The sequence below is a fragment of the Microchirus variegatus genome (genome assembly GCF_963457635.1).
Source record: "Microchirus variegatus genome assembly, chromosome: 20".
Classification (NCBI taxonomy): Eukaryota; Metazoa; Chordata; class Actinopteri; order Pleuronectiformes; family Soleidae; genus Microchirus; species Microchirus variegatus.
In genome coordinates, this window is record NC_139821.1 from 17,199,896 (window position 1) to 17,226,487 (window position 26,592).

General features: G+C 42.1%; 1 protein-coding gene across 1 annotated transcript in view; it reads left to right on the plus strand.

The window, feature by feature from the left end:
• The window catches only part of chst11 (carbohydrate (chondroitin 4) sulfotransferase 11), a gene marked incomplete at both ends in the record, with an annotated part of 139,446 nt that extends 113,384 nt beyond the window's left edge, over window positions 1-26,062 (plus strand). Inside the window, 2 exons of the mRNA XM_083906919.1 lie at window positions 15,901-16,130; window positions 25,438-26,062. Coding sequence (XP_083763045.1) covers window positions 15,901-16,130; window positions 25,438-26,062 — 855 coding nt within the window. The remainder of the gene's footprint in view (window positions 1-15,900; window positions 16,131-25,437) is intronic.
• Between the last annotated feature and the right edge of the window lie 530 nt (window positions 26,063-26,592).

Consider the following 26,592-nt stretch of genomic DNA (forward strand, 5'->3'; position numbering starts at 1 on the left):
TAGTCTTGCTCCATATCTGGTGGCAATGACATAGTAATTATCACTGGAGTCATCCTCTATCATATATTAAATATGTTACCCATCTCCATTTCATGTCTTTGTTGTGTCCCAAGTTGAAAAGCAGATGCAGGAGTCAGGACTGGATCTCTGGATCTTTACTTGGCAACTGTGGCGACGGACAGAAACACACAGAAGTGAGCTGTGTGTGAGCTAGAAGGCTTTTTAACTTGTGAAATATTAAAATAAAATAAAAAAATTGCACAGTAAAATTAAATTACAAAAAAATAACACACATTGGCCCTTTAAACAGGTTAGTTTGTGATTTCAAAGGTTCAGTATTTAAAGTTCAACGGGAAACACAAAAACAAACTCTAATTCTGCTTTTTTTCTTTTTTGTAAATGGAGTACAGGTTAACATTTCAAACCAAATGGACTAATTAACATATATCTATCATTTAGCAGCAACAACTTGTACATTACAAACAACAAGGATGCTCAGGCTTTATAAAAGCTATATAAAACCTCCATCTGAGCACCGATCAGACTCGCCAGAGCACAGTGGCTGTGGCGATGTGCAGCTGAAACAGCGTGTGTGTGCGCGTGTTTTATAACGACGAAGAAAAGAAAAAAACACAGACACTCTGGTCAGTTAAAGGTTAATAATCACAGACACCATGAGCTGTGACTGACTTAGCTCTCCTGGTGGAAAAAAGGACCAGACTTGAGCGAGGGAAGACAGCAGTGAGCAGGCTAACTTAGCATGCTAATGCTAGAACGAAATTAATTAAAAACTTAAATGAAGATCTCAAGTCACTGCGGGACTCACACAGGAAGAGTAGGACATGACACAGAGCAGCATACAGCAGTTTGACCACATTCAAATCACGAATAACAACATTTATGAACATGTATCAGCAGAGAGCAACACAATTACACTAACCTCTGGCCATGCTAGAAAACGCTTTGACCGAAAGCGCGTGTCAACAATTAATAAATAAAATGACCAGACTGCCGTCGGTCACTTAGTCACAAAAACATACAAAACGATAGCTATCTGCTAACAATAGCTAATGCGGTTGCAGCAAGAGGGGTGCTAACGTTAGCTTCAAGGCTGTCGAGGATGACATGTTGAAAATATAATTAACATGCGTTATCTGGGACACTTACCTCAAACGGTGTTTGGCTGACATGTCCGCTATGACTATAACCAAGACGAGGGCAGCTTCAGTGCATCCTTGAAGATCGCGCTTCCATGAGGGCACGTCTTTCACGTTCATGAGTCGTGACATGCTCATGACGAACCTAATTGGCCCAACCTCAGCTTGTTTGTCGTTATGGGCGGGACGAAGCAAACTGACTGGAAATAGGCGCCAATTTTGAAATGTGAATCTGCCTCGTCTGATTGGACGAAGTAAATGAAGTAACATTTTCAGTTAATAAGACAAAGAAGATGATATTTACAAATTAATTTAGTTGGTAGGAAATGGGCTATATATAATGTATTACTGAGATCAGTGTTAGATTATGGTTGTATGGTATGTGGATCTGCAGCAAGCACACATCTCAGAAAACTTGACACTACAATATCGGGCTTTAAGATTATGCACAGGAGCTTTTAAGACAACCCTGACATCTGTACTCTAAATAGAAATAGGAGCAGGAGACCTCATACCAGAATTTCAAATTAAAAATTAGAAAGACACAGTCTGTGCTCTGAGAGGGGGGGGGGGGGTTGAGCTGAGGTCCAGAAGGCCACAGATGTTTAGTTTCTAATAATTCCAAAAGGCATTTAGATAGGGGGCTAAAATTTCAGTATGTGCATTTAGACAGTACAGGTGACCACAGTGCTGAATTTCAGAAGGTCAAAGGTCAGCGGTTTGGGGGCGATCTGTGATATTCGGCCTTAACCTTCCGTTTTTTGTAATAATTCATAAAGGCATTGAGACAGGGGTTTGATTTTTGACTACTACTAGGCTTCTGCTAGGATTGTTTGGTATCTTTGCAATATGACAGAATATAACACAGAGCTAGTTAGCTTTGCTGAGGGTCTACAGAGTTGGGACTCTGGAATATTGATAAGGGTCTTAGGTAAGGTCCGTAGGCCAAGTTTCATGCAGTTCAGTTGATTTTTGTGGCAATCAAAAGCAGGAAAAGGTGACTTTTCATAGCCCCGCCCATGGACAAGTACACGTCCTAGAGGCACAGGACTGACGTCTCTCCGCTTGTCTCGGGACCCCAAACAACATATAAGAAATTCTGACTCCTGCGACTTTTAGAAATAGATTTCCTCCATAACCTCCACTCTGACCAAAGGGTCTGGAACAGTATAGAGTCTGCCAGGACCTGATTCTCAGTTTTTGTAACAGGACAACAAAAATTCTACAGGACTTTGGGCTTTTTTTCCCTGGATTATTGTTTAGTGGCTCCGGAGGATCCTCCGTTCCGAATCTGGGGGCCCTGGGGTCAAAGGTCGCCGCATAGCAGCCAAAGAGACAGCATTTAAAATTCAAACATAAAATTTGTGTGAAACTGTCTTTTTTTCAATAATTGTATTATATATATATATATATATGTATATATATATATATAAATGTACACCCACATATATACAAAAAACCCTAAACATTTTATACAAAATTACAGTGGAATGTATACTTATACGATACCGTATAAATGAAAAAATAAATCTCCAAATCTACATGCATTTTATGTTTAAAAAAAGGAAAATATCTGTAAGAATACTGAATTCTTCCTGTAAAATTACATCACATTTTATGTAAATTTTCATTTGAATGTGAAATAAATATGTTAATTTACCTTTAAAAAACATAATAATAATGTAATATCGTATTATGGTTAATTACTTGCAATTCTAAAGGTAAATCTTTAAAATACTGCTTGTATCCGTTAATTTACAGTTATTACATTTTCTCATGGAAAATGGTAATAAACCTGTAAAAAATACAGACAATTGTATGTAAAATTACAGTTAAATATATACAAATACAATAAATTGTCATTAAAAAACATGATATTAACGTATTCTTACATTATGGTAAATTAACTGTAATTTTAAACATAAAACCTAAAATGAACATATCTGTAAATCTACTAACATTTCATTGTTTTATTGGAAAACAGTAAAAATCTGTTAAAAATTACAGAATATTTCCTGTAAAATTACATTTTTTTTTACAGTGTACTCACCCCTCAGGAATGGACTCACATTTGTTTTTATTGTACAGGTCTTTTAAAATCAGATGTCACCGGCCCCTTCCCCTAGGAGATTGTCTCCTGCTTTTAAAGACTGTGTGTCAGACCCGATCAAAAATCTGTTCCGGTTTTTAGAGAGAGTTTTTATCTCCTTTGGACTGGTTTTTAACAAACAAGCGTATATCACTGGTTTTAAACACAGGAAAAATCAAAAAAAGAAATGGCGTATTTTAAACTTCCTTCTGGGTCAGACAAAAATGGCAGTGTACATCAGTAGAAAAAACAAAATAGAAGCATCTTCAGATTTAATTGCAGAAAACATAATGAAAATAATGATTAAAGCAAGACTGAATATTTTAATTTCTACAAGGCAATGAATGATGTGGACAAGTTCAGAGATATGTGGTGGTGTGTGAATGAGGTTCTATTTCATCCTTACTGACCGCCAGAGGCAGTGCTTAAAGCACTGGATATCTCCACCTCGCGCATGCGCATTTCGAGTACCTAATATCAACATAGTCACTTGTGACCCTCCCCGTGACACCGGGAAGGCTATAACTTCCGGTGTCATCGGAGGCTCAGTTCCTTTAATCTTCTTTAGTCTTGCACTTTGTGCTGAGAGAAAAAAAAAAAGGAAAAACTTCGTTTACAGCTGGCCGCGTGCAGCTTCGCGACGACAGTCGGAGCCGCGGGGAACCCGTCCTCCAGAGGCTGTGGCCAGCTGATCATCTGAAACCTGACGACAGAAGAGAGTAGCAGGTCTGTGTCGGTGTTTGTTGGTGAAGGTAGCGTGTTCGCGCCCTCTCCCAGCGTTCGCTGTCCTCATTGCTCTCAATGTTTGGGTTATCGAGTTGGTGTGTTAGCCGTTAGCTTGCTCGGTTCTAAAACACCGCTCTGTGTATCTTACTGGGACGGTAGTGTTCTCGCTCCCGCCTCCAGTAACGCTATCATTTATTGTTTCTATTGGCAGCAGCGCTCACGCTCGGCCTGATTGATATGCTTTATCGCCGTAGTTATTGGTGACGGCGGTGTATTCGCTCGCCCACTCCCAGCGCTCATAGCATTATGATTTTGCGTTAGCGGTTTAATACTACCGCTTCAATTATTTAATTGGTCTTTACCTTACCGGTGATAGTAGTGTTTTCGCTCCCGCTCCCGGTAACGCTATAATTTGTTATTTCTGCTGGCGGCAGCGTTTGCGCTCCGCCTGTTTCTATACTTTGTCACCTCCGATTGCTGGTGAGGGCAGTGTGTTCGCTCCCGCTCCCAGCGCTTGTGGCGTTATTGATTTTGCAGAAGATTAGCGGTTTAAGACTACCGCTTTGATTATTTATTTGTTCTGTACCTTACCGGTGATAGTAGTGTTTTCGCTCCCGCTCCCGGTAACGCTATAATCTGTCATTTCTGTTTGCGGCAGCGTGTGCGCTCCGCCTGTTTACTGTACTTGTCACCTCCGATTGCTGGTGAAGGCAGTGTGTTCGCTCCCGCTCCCAGTACTCGTTGCAGATATTGATTTGCGTTAGCCGTGCTAGGCTACCGCGTTATTTATTTATTTGACCATACCGGTGACGGTAGTGTTTTCGTTCCCGCTCCCGGTAACGCTATAACCTGGTTATATTCTGTTGGCGACAGCGTTTGCGTGTCTCCTCCGATTGCCTCTTGCCGTTGTTTAAAAAAACAACGCAGGCTTCCTTATATCTGTTCAGAGTTGTTGCTAGGCAGTGTGTTCGCTCCCATTCCCAGCAACGCTGCTTCGGCTGCCTTCTTGATGGCCCATCCAATATGACTGTCGTCAGCGACCCGGCGAAGGCCTTAGCTCTAAGTCAGGAGTTGTCTGCCCTCCTGGCCAAGGGCGCAATCAAACCAGTGGACCCTCTGCTACGTCCCGGGGGGCTCTACTCAAGGTACTTTCTTGTGGCGAAGAAAGATGGCGGATTCCGTCCCATTCTCGACCTGAGGGGACTCAACAGGTTCCTGAAGGTTCTGCCTTTTCATATGCTGACTGTGTCAGACACGCTTCGTGTGGTTGCCAGGGGAGAGTGGTTCACCACTGTCGACCTGAGGGACGCATACTTCCATGTCCCAATTGCATTGCACCACCGGCACTTCCTCAGGTTTGCCTTCCGCGGACAGCATTTTCAGTTCAGGGTACTTCCCTTTGGTCTCTCCCTTTCCCCGAGAGTTTTCACCAGGGTTGTAGCAGCAGCTCTGGCACCCCTGCAGAAGCAGGGCATGAAGGTCCTGCCGTATTTGGACGACTGGCTGGTATGCGCACCGTCCCGACCCCAGGTGGCTCAGGATACAGCCCGGCTAATTATGCACGTGGGCCGGCTGGGCCTGAACGTGAATTTTCAAAAAAGCGGCCTGGACCCATCCCAACGGGTCATATACTTGGGGATGGTTCTGGACTCGGTAGCCATGATGGCCTCTCTGGCACCTCGGCGTGTGGACGATATCCTCCTCCACCTTCCCCTCTTCAGGGTTGGCAGGATGGTGCCGTTTATTCAGTTCCTCCGGCTCTTGGGAAAGCTGACCGCTGCTTCGTCTGTCGTTCCCTTGGGCTTGCTGTCTCTGCGCCCTCTTCAAATGTGGCTGAACAACCTCCACTTGGACCCCAAGTGGCACGGTTACCGGAAGGTCAGGGTGTCTCGGCGGTGCCTCCTATCTCTGTCCCCATGGGGTCTTTTTGGCAGGGCGGAAGTGGACCCCTTGCCTCGGCGGAGTCGGCACATTGCCCCCTCTGGTTCTCCTGGATGGAGGTGACCAGCCCCCTCGGCCAGGACGCTTTGGCTCACGATTGGCCGCAGAGACCACTGTATGCTTTCCCGCCACTGCCCCTGATTCTTCCTACGCTCCAGCGGGTGCTTTTGCAGGGCCACAGACTCCTTCTGGTGGCCCCCTTTTGGCCAGGGAGACTCTGGTTTCCACTGCTGCGCAGCCTCTGCTGCAGCTCCCCATGGCGCCTCCCCTGCAGGAAGGACCTCCTTTCGCAGCGGCGGGGTCAGATTTGGCATCCGGATCCCGGTCGCCTCCAGCTCTGGGTTTGGCCGCTTCAGGGCCCGACCCTCTACTGAGGGAATGTACTGTGGGAGTCAGGGGTACTATTCTGAACGCCAGGGCCCCATCTACCCGGGTTCAGTATGAGAACAGGTGGAAGCTGTTCTCTGACTGGTGCAGGGATAAGACAGAAGACCCAGTGCGTTGCTCTGTGGCGACTGTTCTTGAGTTTCTGCAGTCTCTGCTGGATCGTGGTCGTTCTCATTCCACTTTGAGAGTCTATACAGCTGCTATTTCTTCCAGACATGAAATGGTCGAGGGTTCTACAGTAGGGTGCCACAGACTGGTGTCCCTCTTCCTTAAAGGGACACTGAGGCTGCGTCCTCCAAGGACCCTGAGGGCTCCAGCATGGGACTTGCCCCTGGTGCTGGAGGCCATGCGGTCACCTCCCTTTGAGCCTCTGACCCAAGTGGAGCTGAAATGGCTTTCTATGAAGGCTGCTTTTCTGCTCGCCATTACCTCCGCGAAGAGGGTCGGGGAGTTACATGCCCTGTCAGTGGCTGATACCTGCCTGCGATGGAACCCTGATGGTTCAGGTGTGGTCCTGTGGCCGAATGTGGCGTTCCTGCCCAAGGTGCTTTCACGTACGCATCTCAACCAGCCTATTCAGCTCGCACGCTTTGGCTCCCTGTCTGAGGAGGGTAGGTCGGAGCTGCTATGCCCGGTCCGGGCACTAGAAGCTTATGTTGCTGCTACGGCCGGTATACGGCGGTCGGAGCAGCTGTTTGTGTGTCATAGTGGCCCTAACAGAGGTTGTGCACTTTCCAAACAGAGGCTGTCCCACTGGGTTGTCGATGCCATCATGCAAGCCTATAAGGCCAGTGGCTGCCCCCCGCCATCCGGGGTGAGGTGCCACTCCACCAGAAGTGTCTCTACATCATGGGCGGCGCTGAGAGGGGTGCCCTTGGAGTCAATCTGTGCTGCGGCATCATGGACGTCGCCTGGCACATTTGCACGGTTTTATCGTGTCAACGTCGCTGCTCCCCATCCGATGGATGTGATCCTGCGTCTGAGCTCTACTGTCTCTGATGAGTGAGGTGGGTGTCGGATTCTTTGTGACCTTGTTGGTATGAGTCATCCAGTGCTTTAAGCACCGCCTCTGGCGGTCAGTAAGGATGAAATAGAACGAAAGTTACGAATGTAACTACGGTTCTATGAATCCTGGATGACCGCCAGAGCGTCCAGTCACTCAGAATCCTTGTGTTCTCGCGAGAAGATTCTGGGAACTGAGCCTCCGATGACACCGGAAGTTATAGCCTTCCCGGTGTCACGGGGAGGGTCACAAGTGACTATGTTGATATTAGGTACTCGAAATGCGCATGCGCGAGGTGGAGATATCCAGTGCTTTAAGCACCGCCTCTGGCGGTCATCCAGGATTCATAGAACCGTAGTTACATTCGTAACTTTCGTTTTGTGTTCTGTTGTAAATGGGGGGCTTGTACTTGGGGGTTGTTTGTTAGTGTATATTTTTTGGGGGGGGTTTTCTTGGCAAAGTGTATATGTTTTGGGTGGTTTATTTTTGGTGTAGTGTATATTTTTTGGTTAATTTAAGTTATGTATTTATACTTTTTTTTTGGTTATTTGAAGTTATTTCTTTACATTTTTATATAATTTATTTGTATTTATTTCAATTACAGTATTTTTGTGTCTTATGAGTGAATTTTCATTAGTTTAATGTTTAATTTGTTAAATAAATGTGATTTTTATAAATAATAAATAAATAAATAAATAATTATAGCCTACGTCTCCTTCTTCCAAACAACCAGCTGTTATAGCTTCACTAACCAAAAAGAAATGTACTACATACCGGTGTATAACGAGAACGGTATAAAATGTATGAAAATAAGTTAGCGCGCTTTTATTTTGAGGTTTTTACGCCTCACTTCTGCTTCCGGTATCAGCGCCGTGATATTGATAATTAAGAAACGAAAAACGAAAAAAGGAATTTGCAAAAAACAAAATCGGGCCGTTTATTTGAATTTGATTTTTTCGTTTTTCGTTTTTTCATTTTGAACCAAAAAACGAGAAAACGTAGATAAAAACATGTTTTTTTGTTTTTGGTTCAAAACGAAAAAACTAAACAACCGCGGTATATCCGTTTCTCGTTCATTGGTTTCAATGAAAAAACAAACGATCAAAACTTACACGGACCAATAACTTCCAGGAGCGCAATTACCGATCTCTTAAAGAAATGGTACATTCCAATTTGGAGTAACAACAGCAACAGGCAGCACATTCATGTTATATGAATGTTTTACAATGTTATAAATCATTCTTTTTCTTTTTTCAAATAAAATTGCACCTACAATGCCTGAGAAATATTAATGTCTATTTATAATTTTGCAGCATTTACCCATTGGACTTAACAACGGACAATGATGAGCAGCTTCAAAGTCTGTTGGTAACCATTGGTTGGTTGTTCCAAACTCATTCACATTACTAAGAATGTGTGTGTGTGTGTGTGTGCCATAATGCTAATGGTGCCAAACTGAATTCTGTCTGATGTAGGCCTATCTCAAACTGTATGTTAACAACTTTTCTGCTGTTTGGGTTTACTGGCACTTTGTGAAATATAATGATTAATTGTGTCGTGCAATAGCGCCGATACCAAATTATTTTTTTTGTCTACACTGTTGTATTGTATACAAGCCTTTATATAGCTCTGATGGTAGAGCTTGTGTTATAGGCAGTATTTTTCCGCCATTGCCTTTGTAATGCATAATATTACAAAGTAAAATAGTCATTGTTTTTCCAGTTTGTCTATGGTCATTTTTAAGTTCTAATTCCTTTTTTGGGCAAAGATGGCCCACCCACTTTTGCACTGGCCCACCCAAAATATTATTTCTGCCTACGCCACTGCGGTGTGCACACACGATCGTTTGCTATCGTTTACCCTTCAATAAGCCGTGGTGTGCGGTAACTGTCAGCTGAATATGTCCGTGGTTGTGGTATTTGTATGAGTATCATCTTATAACTAACTGACAACCTAATAACTTGACTGAAATAAAATAATAAATAAATAATCTTGACGTAAATGTGTTCTTCTTTTTGGAGTTGACAGACTAGACACAGCTTTCGCCTTATTCAAATGTATACATCATAAATCGATGCATGCATCGATCGCACACTTTCCATCTTTTATTTTATTTTCCTCCTTCGCTGCCGCATTTGTCATTGTTCTTCAGGAAGGAGGCGTCAGAGAGTGTGTTTTAGAGTCATTTGTATATTCATTTGTGGGTGGAACGAGGGCGTGGTGTGTTACTCATTCACCTCCGCTCAGTTTCACGTTTGATGGGATGTATAAATCTCAGGTTCACCATGTCTCAGGAAAGACTTTTAGGACTGGCTCTGATTTCAATCAAGCGCACTGTGCCAAGGTCTTTGGATCTAGAAGACTTTATGTCAGTATTTGCACTAGCCAAGGCTTGTGTATCCTCCTTTTGCAGAAATAACAGCCTCTAAACACTTCCTATAGCTTCCAATTAGAGTCTGGATTCTAGCGGAAGGTATTTTGGACCATTCATCTTTACAAAACATCTCCAGTTCTGTCAGAATTAATGGTTTCCGAGCATGGACAGCCCGCTTTAAATCACACCACAAATTTTCAATAATATTCAGGTCTGGGGACTGACATGGCCATTCCAGTCTTTTGCATACCACTGTATTTCAATCATCTGTTTTTGTTGTTTCATAATAACAAAATATACTATATATACTTATAGTATATTTATATATATAGAGTAGGATCAAAGATAGATACATATTTCTAATAGGGGATAACTTCTCTTCACTTCACGTCTCTCGATAGCGAAGCTCACCGTTTTAAAAATACACGGAGGATTGTGCTCATTTAATCGGTCCCAGCACGAACTGATAAGTACACATAGTTTTACCAGTGCCATGGAGTTCGCGCTTTCATGCGCATTAGCTGTTTATGGCTCGTAGCAGCGGACAGCAGTCATCTGAAGCTACGTTCGTTAGCGTGTTTGCTCACATTGTTGATGTTTGTATGGCTCAGGGTTTAACTGCAGGTTAAACTTCACGCAAATCAGACAATCGGACTGTTTTGTGTAAGAAAGTATTATTCTAAGATGCCTTTAGCAACACAACTAAAGATCAAATTCTGCACTTTCCTTTACACTTAATTGATAATTTGACTGCACTATCTTGTCATATGTTTGTTGTATGTATCTGGTAAAGGTTGTGAAAGCTCTTGATCCTTGGTCAGTTAATAAATACTTGACTTAATATGCTGCCCCTGTCTTTATGTGGTTGCTGGACACATCTTGTGTCCTGTTAAGCTATTTTACATCATACATTAGATTCATGTAAATTTTTTCAGGAGCGGCCACTGGTATGGATTAAAACATGACAGGTTTTAATATATTGTATGAAGCTATTATCAAAATCAAAACTAATCAAAGAGCAAAACGCTCTTACAAATCATGAGCGAGTGATTACACATTTAATTAACGGCCGCGCTATTATCGCAGACGCTGAATAACCTTAAATTACATTCATAATACATACACATTCATATAAATGTAACTTTAAAGGGACACTGTGTAGTATTTATGGGTTTATATGACCCAAAATCCACTTTTTATACATATTATGTGCTCCTGCATTGTCTAGTCGCTGTATAATATTCTTTGTTTAATTTTCGTAGTGTTTCAAAAAGTAAAATAACATGGTTGCGGGCCGCTACTGCATTGCCACGATGCCATGTTTCTACGGGAGCCTGTATAGACAAACGCGAGAGAACAAATCAAGCGTCGCTTTACTTGTAGCGGAAGTCTCGCCTCCACTCTCTCCACTTCATCTGCTACGGCAGCGGTAGCTCGCCCTCTCCCTCGCCTCACGAACCTCATCTGCTGACACGGAGAAAGGACCGGCTGGGAGCGCTCAGGGAAGGGAGGGGGTGAGCAGAGGAGCAGTTCTTTGTTGTAAATTTCAGCCTCTCCTCTAGATGGCACTATAAACTACTTACTTCACCTTTAAGTTAAATTGGTGTGTTTGTGGGGAAACTGAGTTCACCTTCAGATGGTCGGGGGGCAGCTCAGTAGCTCCTCTCTTTGACGGGATGCAGAGCCACCACAGCACTGCATATTTTATGCAGGGCAGTAGAAGTGTTCTTTCACACCTACAATGTGGTTCGGTTTGTTTGCGTAGATGTGAATGTAATCTTGGTCCTTTGGTGTGCAACAAATCAACCGGTTCGAGACCTGCCTGAAGGGGTGTAATGGACATTTGGTGTATTTATTTACTCCAGTTTTAGAATCAGCAAAAAAAATAAATAGATGATGTTAATGTTAGCACTAGGTTTGTGTTTACAAGGAAAAGGAAGGATGGAATTCCATCACATTTTCTAGGCCTCTGGCTCCAGCAGGGAGGGGTAGCAGCTTTCACTTCTGGCATATACACACAGTGTTCGTTCACTGCCTTATATAACAGGCTTCATAAAGCGCTGCACAATTTATCTTAATTTGAATGAATGATAAGTTAGTGAAAGCATCATGACTGAAACTTTTACCCTCCAGCTCCTTCTTCACGGGAAATACATTCCTGTGGTTTGACGCAGGTCTGACTGTGTGCAGCTGCAATGATCAGTACAGATAAAGAAATGTTTTTTGTGTAACCTTTGGGCACCTTTGCTCTCCCACTACTGACCTCAGGTCCAATTAATAGCATTATGTAAAGTTAACATGCCACAGCCTCACTGTAAAGGATGAATCAACTGTCAAGCATGTTTTATTAGAGGGCCTTGTTGCTTTTTACAGAGACACAGGTGAGGCAATGATGTGTCTGTTTGTGGGTCCACATGTGTGTGTTTATGTGTATGGGAAAGAGAGAGAGAGTTTGGTACAGTGGCAGCTTTATGCCTGCCTGCTCTATGAATGCCAGTCTGTAGGCAGTGAGGTGCAGAGACAGACTGCTCTCTGTGTGTGTGTGTGCGTGCGTGCGTGCGTGCGTGCGTGCGTGTGTGTGTGTGTGTGCGTGCGTGCGTGCGTGCTAGGTAGGTACTAAACAGGACAGGTTTACAAAAAAAAGAAAAGGTCAAACCAAACTGACCCTTTTAATGTGAAGCTGCCAAATACACATGCTTTTATGACTTTTTGTCAGATTTGTCTCTGGTTAGCAGATAAAAAAAGAGTTTTATCAACAAAGAGCTGCTATTTTCTTGCCGCTGATACACCATAACAGGCTTGATGGTTTTTGCATGAATAGGGAGATGAAGAGACCACACAGTGGGTGGGTTTGAGATCGGGCCTTCTCCTTGAGCAGAGATCATGGTGTTTCAATTTATAGTGTACAAATAATTTTAACCCTATAACGCCAAACGTATCATATGTGATACATGAGTTTTTGAGCCCTGCACATGAGCAGTGTGACATTTTCTCCCTGAAAAACCCGATGTATAAAATGATGGGAAACCCGACAGAGATGTAAGCACTGCGTAGGCCACTTTACCCATGTGTACTGTGAGAAATGCAGAGTGCATCTTTGTCAAATAACTGTTTTCAAGCCTACAATCACTCAAAATAAAAAGGTTGTGAACCGCAAAATGAGTAAAAAGAACTGACTCCGCCAGTTCCAATGCTGCATTGTTTTTGTTGGATTTGTTTGTGTATTTTTTGTTCAAGAAAAAAAAATCTTTGACCCGCTGTATCAAATATGATACAAATTAAAACTCCTATATGGAAATTGATATTTGAATTTTGTTGTTGTTTGTTCAGAAGGACCAATAAAGGCTCCAGTTTCAAAGAATTTGATTTTCCAGTCAATTATTTAATGGTTTGGGCTTTACAGGGTTAATATCAATAAATATGTGCAATATGAATTATTGGGATACAGAATAGGCATATACATCAGGATAGGGAATTTATAGTGGAATGCATTGCTAGCATTGTTACCTTGCAGAGAGAAGGTTGCCATTTTGCATCCTGGTTTTGGCCTTTCTGTGTGGTTTTTGCATGTTTTCTCCAGGTTGTCAGTTTCTTCCCACAGTCTAAAAACATACAGAAGTTAACTTGACACTCTTAATTGACCAGCGGTGTGAATGTGACAGTGAATGATTGTTCATCTCTGTATGATGGACTGACGACCTGTCTAGGGTATGACCCTGCCTTTCACCCTGTGTCAGCTGGGAATAGCTCCAGCAACCCGGTGACCCTCATGTGGAGGATGAAGCATCAGACAATGAATGAATGACTGAATGAGGGCATTTTAGATGAGGGCAAATTTACCAAGTGTTGGGGTATACCTTGTTTCTTCTTTGAAGGTACTGCCTTTTGCTTTTAGCAAACACTAAAAATTGGTCTTGCACCAAATCCAAACACCACACAAAGGTTAATAATATTAAAATAATCTATACTTAATACTCATACCTCATAATACTTTTGTAGGAGTGCAGGGCTGGTAGTTTGTGTGTTCCACAGATGCCTAGTTGGCCATTTTCAACACAGGCTTTGCAAAAGTTAACTATCTATTTTATTGGGCAATAAATGCCTCCATCAAGTGTTTTCCAGCTTCAATTTCAGATATTTCAAGGGCATTTTGCCTTGAGCCCTTACTAATGTCCTACCCTGATACAATAATCATTTCTTACAAGATAATAAACGTGACTATGTTACATTAAAACTAACTATGGCTATAATGCACCTCTCCAGCATTTTTCTGATGACGGAAGACAACCGCGAGACAACAACAGACCACAAAAACATGACTGAGTCATCTTTTTTCACACTTTGCCTATTACCTTTAGCAGACTCAGGGCCTGATTTACTAAAGCTTTGCGCGTGCAAAAACGTGTGCAAACTGGATTGCACACGCAGATTAGCGTTGATGCTGATCTACTAACAGGGCGCAACGAGGAGTGCGTCCCTCAGACGGGCAAAATAGCACTCGCAACCCATTTAGCGTTCTTGCCTTAATGCATATGCAATATGGGGCGTTTACATGCTATTTTGCGTGTGATGGGAGGAGAAAATGTAAATATGTTATTTTAGCATGCGCAAAGTGATTTATCAAACCTGAAACTGATTGCGGTGTTTATTTTTGCGTCTATATTTAGCACGTTTGAAAGGCAGGTCTTAACTGGCACAGCAATGCGCGCACATGGCTGCGGTTATTTATAGTTATATTTGTAAATCAGGAAATTACGCTTTTCCAGAGCATGTTCAACTACGCGTTCACAGATGACGCACATTTATTTCTTATTTGGTATATCTGAATAAATTAAATATAGATATCCATAGCAGGATAAATGCGTGTTTGTACTGGTATGGGCTTACCCTGGTCTGCAGTTTGAGGTTCAAGGAGGGGTCGTACCTATGTTCCCCGGTTAAGACCGGAGGAACGGGGAACCCCGCTTTACCATAACGGGTCCAGCTCTAACCTGGTCTACTCTCGGTGCACGGCGAAGCGCAGGTGGCACAGTGCGCACACGTCACCAAAACCTCACAGGCAGGTTACCCTAACTCTAACCCTTCCAGTTCCAGACACATTTAAATGCAATAAATAATCACAACAATCACTATTTAATGTATCTATCTGAATCAGCTATAGATATATCATCTATATCGATTGTTCCGTCACCTCTGACGTCAGATCAAAGGCTGTTGGCACGCGTAATGGAAACTCAGCCTGACAGAATGAACACAGATGAAACCAGGGACGGACTGGGACTAAAAAGCCGTTTTGATGATCCACTATATTCATCCATTGAAATTAGACCTATGTGTAATCTTGATAGAAACAGCAGAACTCGCTCCCTGGCAGCTGTCAGTGAGCTGCAGGTGAGTCAGGAGGAGAGCGCAGCACCTTCTTCTTTTTCTTTTTTTTACAGCAACATCCATTGTCCATAGTTTTCTTTGTTTGATACGTCAGGTAATGATGGAGCTGTCCAAAATACCGACGCAGGATTAAAATAATAATAATATAAAAAGGTCCTATGGGGAACAAGGACGTCATATCCCTCGATCTCAGTTATCAGCTCATAGCTGAACGTCACTTTCTGTTCAGTGGCTTCAAATTTAATTCTGCGCTTCCGTTGAGTCTGCTCTTTCTCCATGTGGACAACTCTTGACTCGCGCAAAATCCTCATTTAAATAGGGCGGTCTTAACCACTTCTGCGCCTGTAGTCAATTGCGGCCGCAATCTTAGTAGTTCACCCGCAAAACATAAACCAGTAACAGGCGCAGTCTTTCTGCTCGCGCAAGCAATTTAGCGCTCGCTATTTGGAATCATAGTAAATCAGGCCCATAGATTGGTATTTTGTGCTTTTTTGGGAATTTTTACTCAAAAGGGAAGCAGTGGAATTTCACCTATAATAGGCAGGTGTGGATTCAGGACACTGAATCCACACCTGCCTGCCACCACCTCTGATGTGTTGCCAATAAAGTGTGTTCTGCTTCAGCTTTATACAGTATGATTTGTCTTTTTTTACAGCTCACTAATGCACACAATATATTAAAAGACAAAAGTAGCAGTTCTAGTTAATCGTACATCACGATACAAACAGACAAGCTGCAGATGAGGGTGAATGCCCTCCAAAAGATTTAATGTGAATTTCACAGCACTGTCTCTTCCTCTCTCCATCTCCCTCCATCTTTGCTCCTTCCTGACCAGATGGAGTTGTCAGGAGGGGCAGTACTTCACCAGGCCAGGAGGGATCAGGTAGTGGATTCCTGCAGCATGTACAGTGCGTCCAGGCACAAGCGTCGAGTCCTGACGCCTGGAGACCTCAAACATCTTGTGGTGGACGAGGACCATGAGCTCATTTACTGTTATGTGCCCAAGGTGGCATGTACCAACTGGAAACGTGTCATGATGGTGCTCACAGGTCAAGGCAAATACAGGTGAGTCTGCTACCTGTGACACTGGCCAATGAGGGACGTTTGAAGGAATTTGGGGGCCCCAAGCAAAATGGACACCCCCCCCCACACACACACACACACACACACAAGCAAAGCCTACAGGAACCACTGCATATCCATACAGTACTAAATCCAACATACTTGAACACACACACACACACACACACACACATTAACATTTTTCAGTTATCACAAAGTGAGAAAATAAAACACTGCCATCTTATGCAGAAAAATGATGCATTGTTCACAAACAACCTATATAAGAGTGCAGGTTGTGTAGTAGGACTGTCAACGAATTTTCTATATTCGAATATATATTCGAATAGGTTTTAAAAACAGATATTCGGAGGTGAAAATTAATATTTGAATGTGGAAAAACACATCTGCGCACCCGCGGCGCTGCTTTGCGAGTACGCGCACTGCAGGTAAACATTTTATTAATGTTAATATATTTGTTTCAATCACCGAATGAAGCCTGTCATATTTGGGACAAGAGTTGGGACGTTCAATAGTTTGCACAAAACTCTTGATCAGCACTCAGCATTTGTTTGTTGTTTATTTAAACCAGTGTGCAAAGAGCAGCTGGGGCGGGCGAGGGAGAGAGGTCTGCGGTCTCGACCATTAGTTTATTTACTTATTCTTCTGAAAGTCTTGTCTGGAGTCGACTGAGTTTGCTCTGTACCTTCATATAGAGACTGTCTTTTCTTTTTACGCTTATCCTCCTCTTCCTTTCTCTTCTTTCTTTTCTGGCTTCCTGATGCATAATTCCGCTTCATGATGACTGCCGAGGTTTTGTATTTTGCCAGCTGCCTGAGCAATTCCAAAGATCTTTAGTCCTTTCAGCCGTCTCTACCAGCAAAGGTAGTTATTATCAGTGTTCTACACATATTATCTGTCATTGTCCAATCAGAATCGTCAGATACAAGTCAAGTTTTATGGTTCCGCCTCTTCTGGGGAGATTTGATTGACGTGGAGAAACGCCCGAAAATTCTCCCCTTGACTCTCATGTTAAAAAAGGTTTTTTCGAAAAACATACCCTCCAATGCATTTCTAATGACGATTTATGTGCATGCACTAACGAGCTTGCTTCATATGTAAATTGAGCAAAGAGAGGAGGGGATATCTTCTCTTCTCTACACATCACGTCTCTCGATAAGTTGTCCGCCTCTCCGCTCGCAGGGCTCTCAGCAGTTTTACCAGTGCCACGGAGTTCACGCTTTCATACGTGTTAGCTGTTTATGGCTTGTAGCAGTGGACAGCAGTCATTTGAAGCTACGTTCGTTAGCTTGTTTGCTAACATTGTTGATGTTTGTACGGCTCAGGGTTTAACTGCAGGTTAAACTTCACGCAAATCAGACAATCTGACTGTTTCGTGTAAGAGAGTAGTGTAAGATGCATTTAGCAACATATCTAAAGATCCAATTCTGCACTCTCCTTTACACTTAATGAATAATTACTCACTTCATCTGGGCATAGGTAATCATAGGTAATCATACAGAACACATTCATTTTCACCTGATTGATGCCCCTCAGCAACCCATTGTACTTGATTTCCCATGGCTAAAGAGACATAACCCGCACATAGAGTGGGAAACGGGGCTATTCTGTAGTGGAGTGAACATTGTCAAGCTGTGTGTCTGAAATCAGCTGTACTTCCTACCTGTAACATGTCTGTTCCCGACCAGTTCCCGGATTTATCTGGCATTCCACATGACTACTGCGACTTGAAACAAGTGTTTAATAAGGTTCGGGCCACTTCGCTTCCACCACACCGTCCTTATGACTGCGCTTCCTGGCTCATCACCTCCTAGAGGGAGATTGTTCTCCCTGTCTGCACCAGAGACGAAGGTTATGGAGGATTATATAAAATATTCACTGGCAGCAGGAATAATACGCCCTTCTTCGTCTCCTGCTGGAGCAGGTTTCTTCTTTGTGCGCAAGAAGGACGGTTCCCTCTGCCCATGCATTGACTACCGCAGACTGAATGACATTACCATCAAGAACAGGTACCCCCTTCCCCTTCTTCGGCGTTTGAGTTACTGCAAGAAGCTTCTATGTACACCAAATTAGATCTCAGAAACGTTTACCATCTTGTTCGCATAAGGGAAGGGGACAAGTGGAAGACGGCGTTTAACACCCCTAGGGGTCACTACGAGTACCTAGTCATGCCTTTCGGACTCAATAATCCTCCTGCAGTGTTCCAGGCTTTGGTGAACGACGTTCTTAGAGACTTCCTGAATGTATTTGTGTTTGTTTATCTTGACGATATTCTGATTTTTTCACGCTCCAAACAAGAACATGTGCTACACGTACGTAGCGTCCTCCAGAGACTATTAGATAACCAACAGCAGAGAATGCATCTGGACCCAGCCAAGGTGAAAGCTTGGGAGGAGTGGCCAGTCCCCACCACTTGCAAGAAGCTACATCGATTTCTGGGATATGCTAACTTCTACCGGCGGTTCATACGGAACTATAGCCCTGTGGCAGCTCCATTGACAGTCCTCACCTCACAGAAGACTGTCTTCCCGTGGTCACCTGCGGCAGAAAAGGTATTTCATGAAATAAAGTCACGATTTTCTGCCGCTCCCATACTTACAATTCCAGAACCCGAGTACCATTTCGGGGAGGTCGATGCATCAGACTCTGGGGTGGGAGCAGTCTTGTCACAGCGTTCGCCACAAGACCAAAAGGTTCACCCCTGCGGTTTCTTCTACCGAAAACTATCACCTGCGGAGAGGAATTACGACGTTAGGAATTGGGAGCTACTGGCTGTGAAACTGGCACTCAAGGAGTGGAAGCACTGGCTGGAAGGGGCTAAACAACCATTTGTGGTATGGACTGAACACAAAAACCTGGAATACATCTGATCTGCAAAACGACTGAGCTCCAGACAAGCCAGATGGGCACTGTTCTTCAACCGCTTTGAGTTTACGCCGTCGTATCGCCCCGTTTCCAGAAATATCAAGCCGGACACCCTCTCCCGCCAGTTCCAGTCCAACAGCAGTTCCCCTTCACCCGAGGAGATCATTCCCTCCAACATGGTCATCGGCGCCTTTACCTGGGACATCGTAGAGAAAGTCAAACAATCCCAGGTAAAACAACCATCTCCCAGTGCATGTCCTGATAAGCGCCTGTATGTCCCTGCTAACCTCCGTAGCACTCTTCAACTCGCCTGTCACCCTGGTGTGCAATGCATGTTAGCATTGCTTAAGCAACGTTTCTGGTGGTCCTCAATGGAAGAGGCTCTAGAAGGAGTTTGTTGCCGCCTGTCCTGTCAGCTCCTTGAACAAGTCTTTTTGCCATGCTCCATCTGGTTTGCTGCATCCTTTGCCCATCCCTCATCGTCCCTGGTCCCACGTCTCTCTGGACTTTGTCACTGGTCTGCCTCCTTCTGAAGGTAACACAATCATAGTCACCATTGTGGACAGATTTTCCAAAACAGCACATTTTGTCTTAATATGAAAATTACCTTCAGTGAAAGAGACTGCAGAACTGATGTTGTATCATGTTTTCCGCCTGCACAGCCTCCCCTGCAACATAGTCTCAGACAGGGGGCCGTAATTCACATCTCATTTTTGGACAGAGTTTTGCTAGTTGTTGGGGGCCAAAGTCAGCCTGTCCTCTGGATATCATCCCCAATCTAATGGCCAAACTGAAAGGATGAATCAAGAGATGGAGACTGCACTACACTGCAATACCTCACATAACCCGTCCTCCCAGTCCAAACATCTTCTATGGGTTGAATATTCCCACAACACCCTCTTAAGCTGCACTACGGGTCCCTCACCCTTCCAATGCTAGCTAGGATACCAACCCCCACTGTTTCCAGAGCAGGAGAAAGAAGCCAGTGTTCAGTCCACGACTGGAGAGACACTGGCGGCGACACCAGGTGTAACCTGTAAACAGGCCCACTCTGCTCTCCTACGAGCATCCAACCAATACCAAAGAAATGACAACCAACGCCAGACTCCTGCACCCCATTACACACCTGGACAAAAGGTGTGGTTGTCCACGCGGGATCTTCCCCTCCAGGTGGAGTCAAAAAAGCTGGCTCCTAAATCTGTGGGGCCATTCCCCATCAACAAGATTATCAACCCTGCTGCAGTCCGTCTCCGCCTCTCTCGATCCATGAGGATACACCCCAGCTCCATGTTCCATGTCTCCTAGATAAAACCTGTCAAAGAGAGTCAGCTGCCTGTCGTCTCCTTGCCTGATTTGTTTTCCACGCGGACTGACTTCCTGGTTTGAACTTTGTTGAATAAACTTGACCCATTATTAGGGCTGAACGATTATGGAAAATAATCTAATTGCGATTTTTCGTGCCAATATTGCGATTGCGATGCGATTATTTTTTAAGGTCTTTATCTTCTGTATTATTAAACAAAGACAAGCAATACATCATAAGTATGGCCAATACTATATTACATTAAAAATAAACTGTTCTTTCCTGGAAGACAGACCTCTGTTATGATGACATGAGGTGATGCATGAATTGATGATTGATATTTTTATTTAACTACTTCAATCACAATAGTATATTTGGAACTTACAAACATCTGAACATAAAGTGCTGACAAGGAACCCTGGTGTAAATATACATACATATATACATATATACACATATATACATATACATACACATATACACATATATACATATACATATATATACACACATATATACATATACATATATATACACACATATATACACATATATACATATATATACACACATATATACACATATATACACATATATATACATATATACACATACATATATACACATATATACACACATATACACACATATACATATATACACATATACACATATATACATATATACACATATATACATATATATACATACACATATATATACAAACATATACACATATACACATACATATATACACATACATATATATACATATATATACATACATATATATACACATATATACACACATATATACACATACACATATATACACATATATACACATACACATATATATACATACACATATACATATATACACATATATACATACACATATATATACATACACATATATATACATACATATATACACATATACACACATATATACACACATATATACATACATATATACACATATACACACATATATACATACATATATACACATATATACATACATATATACACATATACACACATATATACATACACATATACACACATATATACATACATACATACACACATATACATACATACATACACATATATACATATATACATATACATATACATATATACACATATATACATATATACATATACATATACACATATATACACATATATACATATATACATTTATATACATATATATACATATATACATATACATACACATATACATACACATATATACACACATACACATATATATACACATACATATATACACACACACACACATATATATACACATACATATATACACACACACATATACACACATATACACACATATACACACATACACACATATACACATATACTTAGTTTTTCGACATCTGTGGACTGTTAGACAGTCAATAATAATAATAATAATAATAAATAAAGAAATATACACACACAACCCGTTTTGAAGTGCGTTCATATGGCGTAACTAGGGATGGGAATTTCAGTATATACAAGTAGCAAAGGTTTCTTCTTTCAGGAGAGTCAAGACTTGTGGCTTTACCAACGAGTGTAGAACAACGATCTGACACTGGTGAGCAGACGGCTCTAGCTTAAGAAGGCTGCTGATTGCTCATCAGGAGCAGCTGAGGCGGAGCCACACAGGTGGAGCTGATCACCAGCGTCTTCACAGAAAGTAGGTCAGCCACGCCTCCTGCAGAGAGAGAGGGAGAGAGAACACGGAGCAGCAGTGAAACTAATAATAATAATAATAATAATAATAATAATAATAATAATAATAAATAATGCTGGAAGGTGTGGCGTATGAGTGGGATCATGTCACAGAGTGCTTTACATATTTAAAAACAGCCCATCCCACCCAGACACCCACCTCAGCACATTATGCACACACAAATGCATACACATGAACACACATGCACACACACACAAACAAGATCTATGAACGTGTTGCTGGATACAGAGGAGCCAGGTCAGGAAACACCATCACAGGAAGCCGTCTGCACTGGGGGGTCACTCATGGCCAGTGTTACCAGGGAAATAACTATTTGCGTTACTGTTAAAAAAATAAATAAAATAATGAGTTCAGTTGAAATGAGTTGAACCTGTTGAAAGGAGTTGTCCTTCCTTTCCTGTGTCCGCAGCCAAAAATAAACAGCAACTTTTTGCCACATATAGCAAAAAAAAAGTATAAAAAATGTGCATTTTTTTAATGATGGTTTTGACCAGATTTATAGCAATATTTGTGAATTTTGTTATATTTATTTTCTTGTGAAAATATAATTTCAATGTTTAATCTGAATTAAAAAATCTAAATGTTAAATATTAAATAAAAATGTTCAATCTAAATGCAAAATATAAATGTTATATCTAAATGCTAAATCTAAATGTTAAATCTAAATGTTTCGTTTGAAACTAAATATTTAGCTAATATGCAAATTCACACTGCCGGTTACCGGATGTACCAAAATAAAAGCTCGAGGAGGTCAGGCTGTGTTTATACAATCAAATAACGAATGAAAACCACCATCAACTTGAACATACTGTGATAATAACTACCTAAAATAACAATTAAACATGTTCAGAAGTGTTTTCGCTCTGCCCATTTTGCATACATTTAGTATGCAGTTTTAAAATCATTTGACGCGAGAAATTAGTTATTTGGAATCCAAACACGTGTTTTGTGTATTAAGATAAGACGCATTTATAGTTTGGCAGCGAAGTTGACAGAGGTGATCAGACAGATTTAAAATTTAGATTCAGCATTTATATTTATATTTATATTTATATTTAACATTTATATTAAATATTTCACATTTAACATTTAGATTTAGATTTTTTATTCAGATTAAACATTGAAATTATATTTTTACAAGAGAAGTAAATATCAAAAAAATCACAAATATTGCTGTAAATCTGGTCAAAACTAACATTAAAAACGTTTTTTATACATGTTTTTTTGCTAAATGTGGCAAAAAGTTGCTGTTTATTTTAGCATGCGCAACTTTACAATCGGCGCCTCATATGTAGTCAATGTATTTGAAGAAATACTAGCTCTAACCTTGACAACAGCCCACGGTTGGTGTAGTGGTTAGCAATCTTGCCTTTGCAGCAAGAAGACCCGGGTTCCTGGGTTCAAGCCTCGTTTGGAACAACTTCGGAACAAGGTCCTTTCTGCAAGGAGTTTGCATGTTCTCCCCGTGTGTGCGTGGGTTTTCTCCGGGTTCTCCGGCTTCCTCCCACAGTCCAAAAACATGCGATATAGGGATTAGGTGAATTAGTCACTCTAAATTGACTGTAGGTGTGAGTTAATGGTTGTTTGTCTCTATATGTGGCCCTGCGATGGACTGGCGAACTGTCCAGGGTGTACCCCGCCTATCGCCCAATGTCTGCTGAGATAGGCACAGCACCCCCCGCGATCCTCTGGTGGAGGATGAAGCGGTAGATAATGGATGGATGGATGGACCTTGAGGATTTGGAGGCCAGTCTTCAAGTCCAGGGTCTTGGAGATCAATGTCTCCAGGATGGGTAGCAGGTTGCCATAGAAACAGTTGTCTTCGCCCTGAAGAATGTCAAAGGCCACTGTTAGTGGCTTCTTCACTGTGCAGTATTTGGGTCGTACATGGGGCAAGGAGCTTCTTTTCAAGGACTTCAAGGACATCCACAATCTCTGCAGCCACTGTGGAACGGCTGGCCTTGTTCCACAGAGCTGTGTATTTGGAGATGGCACTTCTGTACACAGCTCCAAATATCTGCAGTTGTAGATAAAAAGCCAAATTCTTCAAAATTCTTCTTTTTAAGCTCTGTGTTCATTTTGGCGTACTCAGCATTAAGGTATTTAGCAAAAGTCTTTGAGCATGGAGTACAGGCCCCTGCTTTCTTAGGTATTTTAGCAATAATGGCTCGGAATGAATCATCAGGTATCGCTGTTTTTAGCCACAAGCTTGTAGATGCGTGGGTCTTTGTGAGAGGCTTCATTAAATAAGAGTTACTTACAACGGATGTCGACAGTCTTCGCTCCTGGACATAATGTACACATTACATGCACGTTCTTGCCTTTGACCACAATGAATTTGAAGTAGCGCTGATATCTCCACCTTGAAAATGCGAACTTTACATGGGATTGCTCCTTCATCAAATCTCCGTTTAGCTGTTTAGTGTGTGTGTGTGTGTGTGTGTGTGTGTGTGTGTGTGTGTGTGGCATGTGTGGCATGTGTGCTAGCATGTGTGTAAAAACACTGGCTCTAATTGGCTACCATGAAACATGACTCTGAAACATCCCAGCCAGCGGCAATCACAGCCCCCAGGCTACTAATAAAATTGATAAAGATAAAATACCATTAATAAAAATAGATCAAATTAACTCTCATAAAAGTAAATTAAGAATATATAAATTTAAAGAGATATACAGGGGGCTAAAATATAAAAAAGTGACTAAGAAGATAAGATATTAGTTAAAAGCCAAATTAAATAAGTGCGCCTTGAGCCTGCTTTTAAAAATCTTAACATTCTCGGCGGCCCTCAGGTCTTCTGGCAGGCTATTCCACAGACGGGAGCCATAGTACTGAAAATATGCCTGACCTTAAGTTTGTGTTCTAGCTTTGGGGATTATTAAAAGGCAGGGCCTGTCATTCGCTTTCACTGCTGTTTCTCCACATGTGAATAAAGTTTTTTGAATTTAATTGATTGATCTAGGTCCAGAAGTCTGCTATCTGGTATGATTTATGTCACACCATAGAGGATTAGTTAGATGATCAGTTGTAGGTTGGCTATAGCTATTTTCTGGGTCAAGCAAAAATTGGGTCTTAGGGCATGACTTGGTTCTGCTGGTGGTTAAAATATCAATCCAAAAAGGGAGTGTTCATGGTTCAATGTATTTTAATCAACTGTATGTGCTGATAAAATACAGGGAACCAATGACAACATTTTTCCCTCTTTTTAAAAACCACTAAGCGATATAGAGATCTGTTATGATAGAGACCATTCCACTAAGGATGCTTCATGGACAATATAGGAAATAGAGATGATAGACCTGTATTTTATTTTTTTTATTTTGTTCCTCACAGAATCATGTGCTTTTTCTTACAGTGACCCCATGGAAATCCCCTCAAATGAAGCCCATGTTCCATCTAACCTGAAGACACTGAACCAGTACAGCATTGCAGAGATCAACCACCGCCTCAAGCACTACCTCAAGTTCCTTTTTGTCCGCGAGCCCTTTGAGAGGCTGGTGTCTGCATATCGCAACAAGTTCACGCTCAAGTACAACTCGTCCTTCCACAAGCGCTTTGGCACCCGTATAGTCCGACGTTACCGAAAGAATGCCACACACGATGCCTTGATCAATGGTGATGATGTTAAATTTAAAGAATTTGCGGAGTACTTGGTGGACCCAGCCACTCAGCGAGATGGCCCTCTCAACGAACACTGGCAGACTGTTTACCAGCTTTGCCACCCATGTCACATTCACTATGACCTGGTGGGCAAGTACGAGACACTGGAGGAAGATGCAAACTATGTTTTGCGCTTGGTGGGAGTTGATGACTCCCTGCACTTCCCAAGCTATGCCAAGTCCACTCGTACCACAGATGCCATGACTGCCCAGTTCTTCAGCAATATCAGCTCTCAACAGCAGATCCAACTCTATCAGCTTTACAAGTTGGACTTCCTCATGTTCAACTACTCCACACCCAGCTACCTGCGGCTGGACTAACAGAGGACAGAGCTGGTACTCTGAGATTGGTTGTCTTGTTCAAAGACAGGCAACAAAGTGAGTGATGGGCAGAATTTATTTGGGGAGAAAACCAGATTTCAAAATTTTTATCGTACCTTGCAGGTGTGGTGTCTGAAATGAACAATAAAACAAATACTGAAAGAAGAAAAATAACAGTGCTAGTCTGGGCATAAGTCCAGTCAACTCTGGGTAATAAAGAGAGCACTGATCGGAGTTAGAATGTTGGACGCATGCAGAGACTTAAGTGAGTGGGTGAAGCAGGTCTTCAAGAGGTTTTAAAAGGGGAACTCATCCTCATAGGACACACTTGAAGAGGGGCTCTTCAGATGAAGTTCCTGACATATTTAAATAAACTGCTGACAAATTAGGCTGCTTCAGATTCTGCAAAGTGAACAGCGGCCTTGCACGTGCCCTGACCCCAATGCATCGTGGGAGCTAAGCTTGTCTCCCCCTTTCCTGATCAATAGAGTCACTCCGTCAAATTGTAAAAGACAGTTCATGTCCCTTGC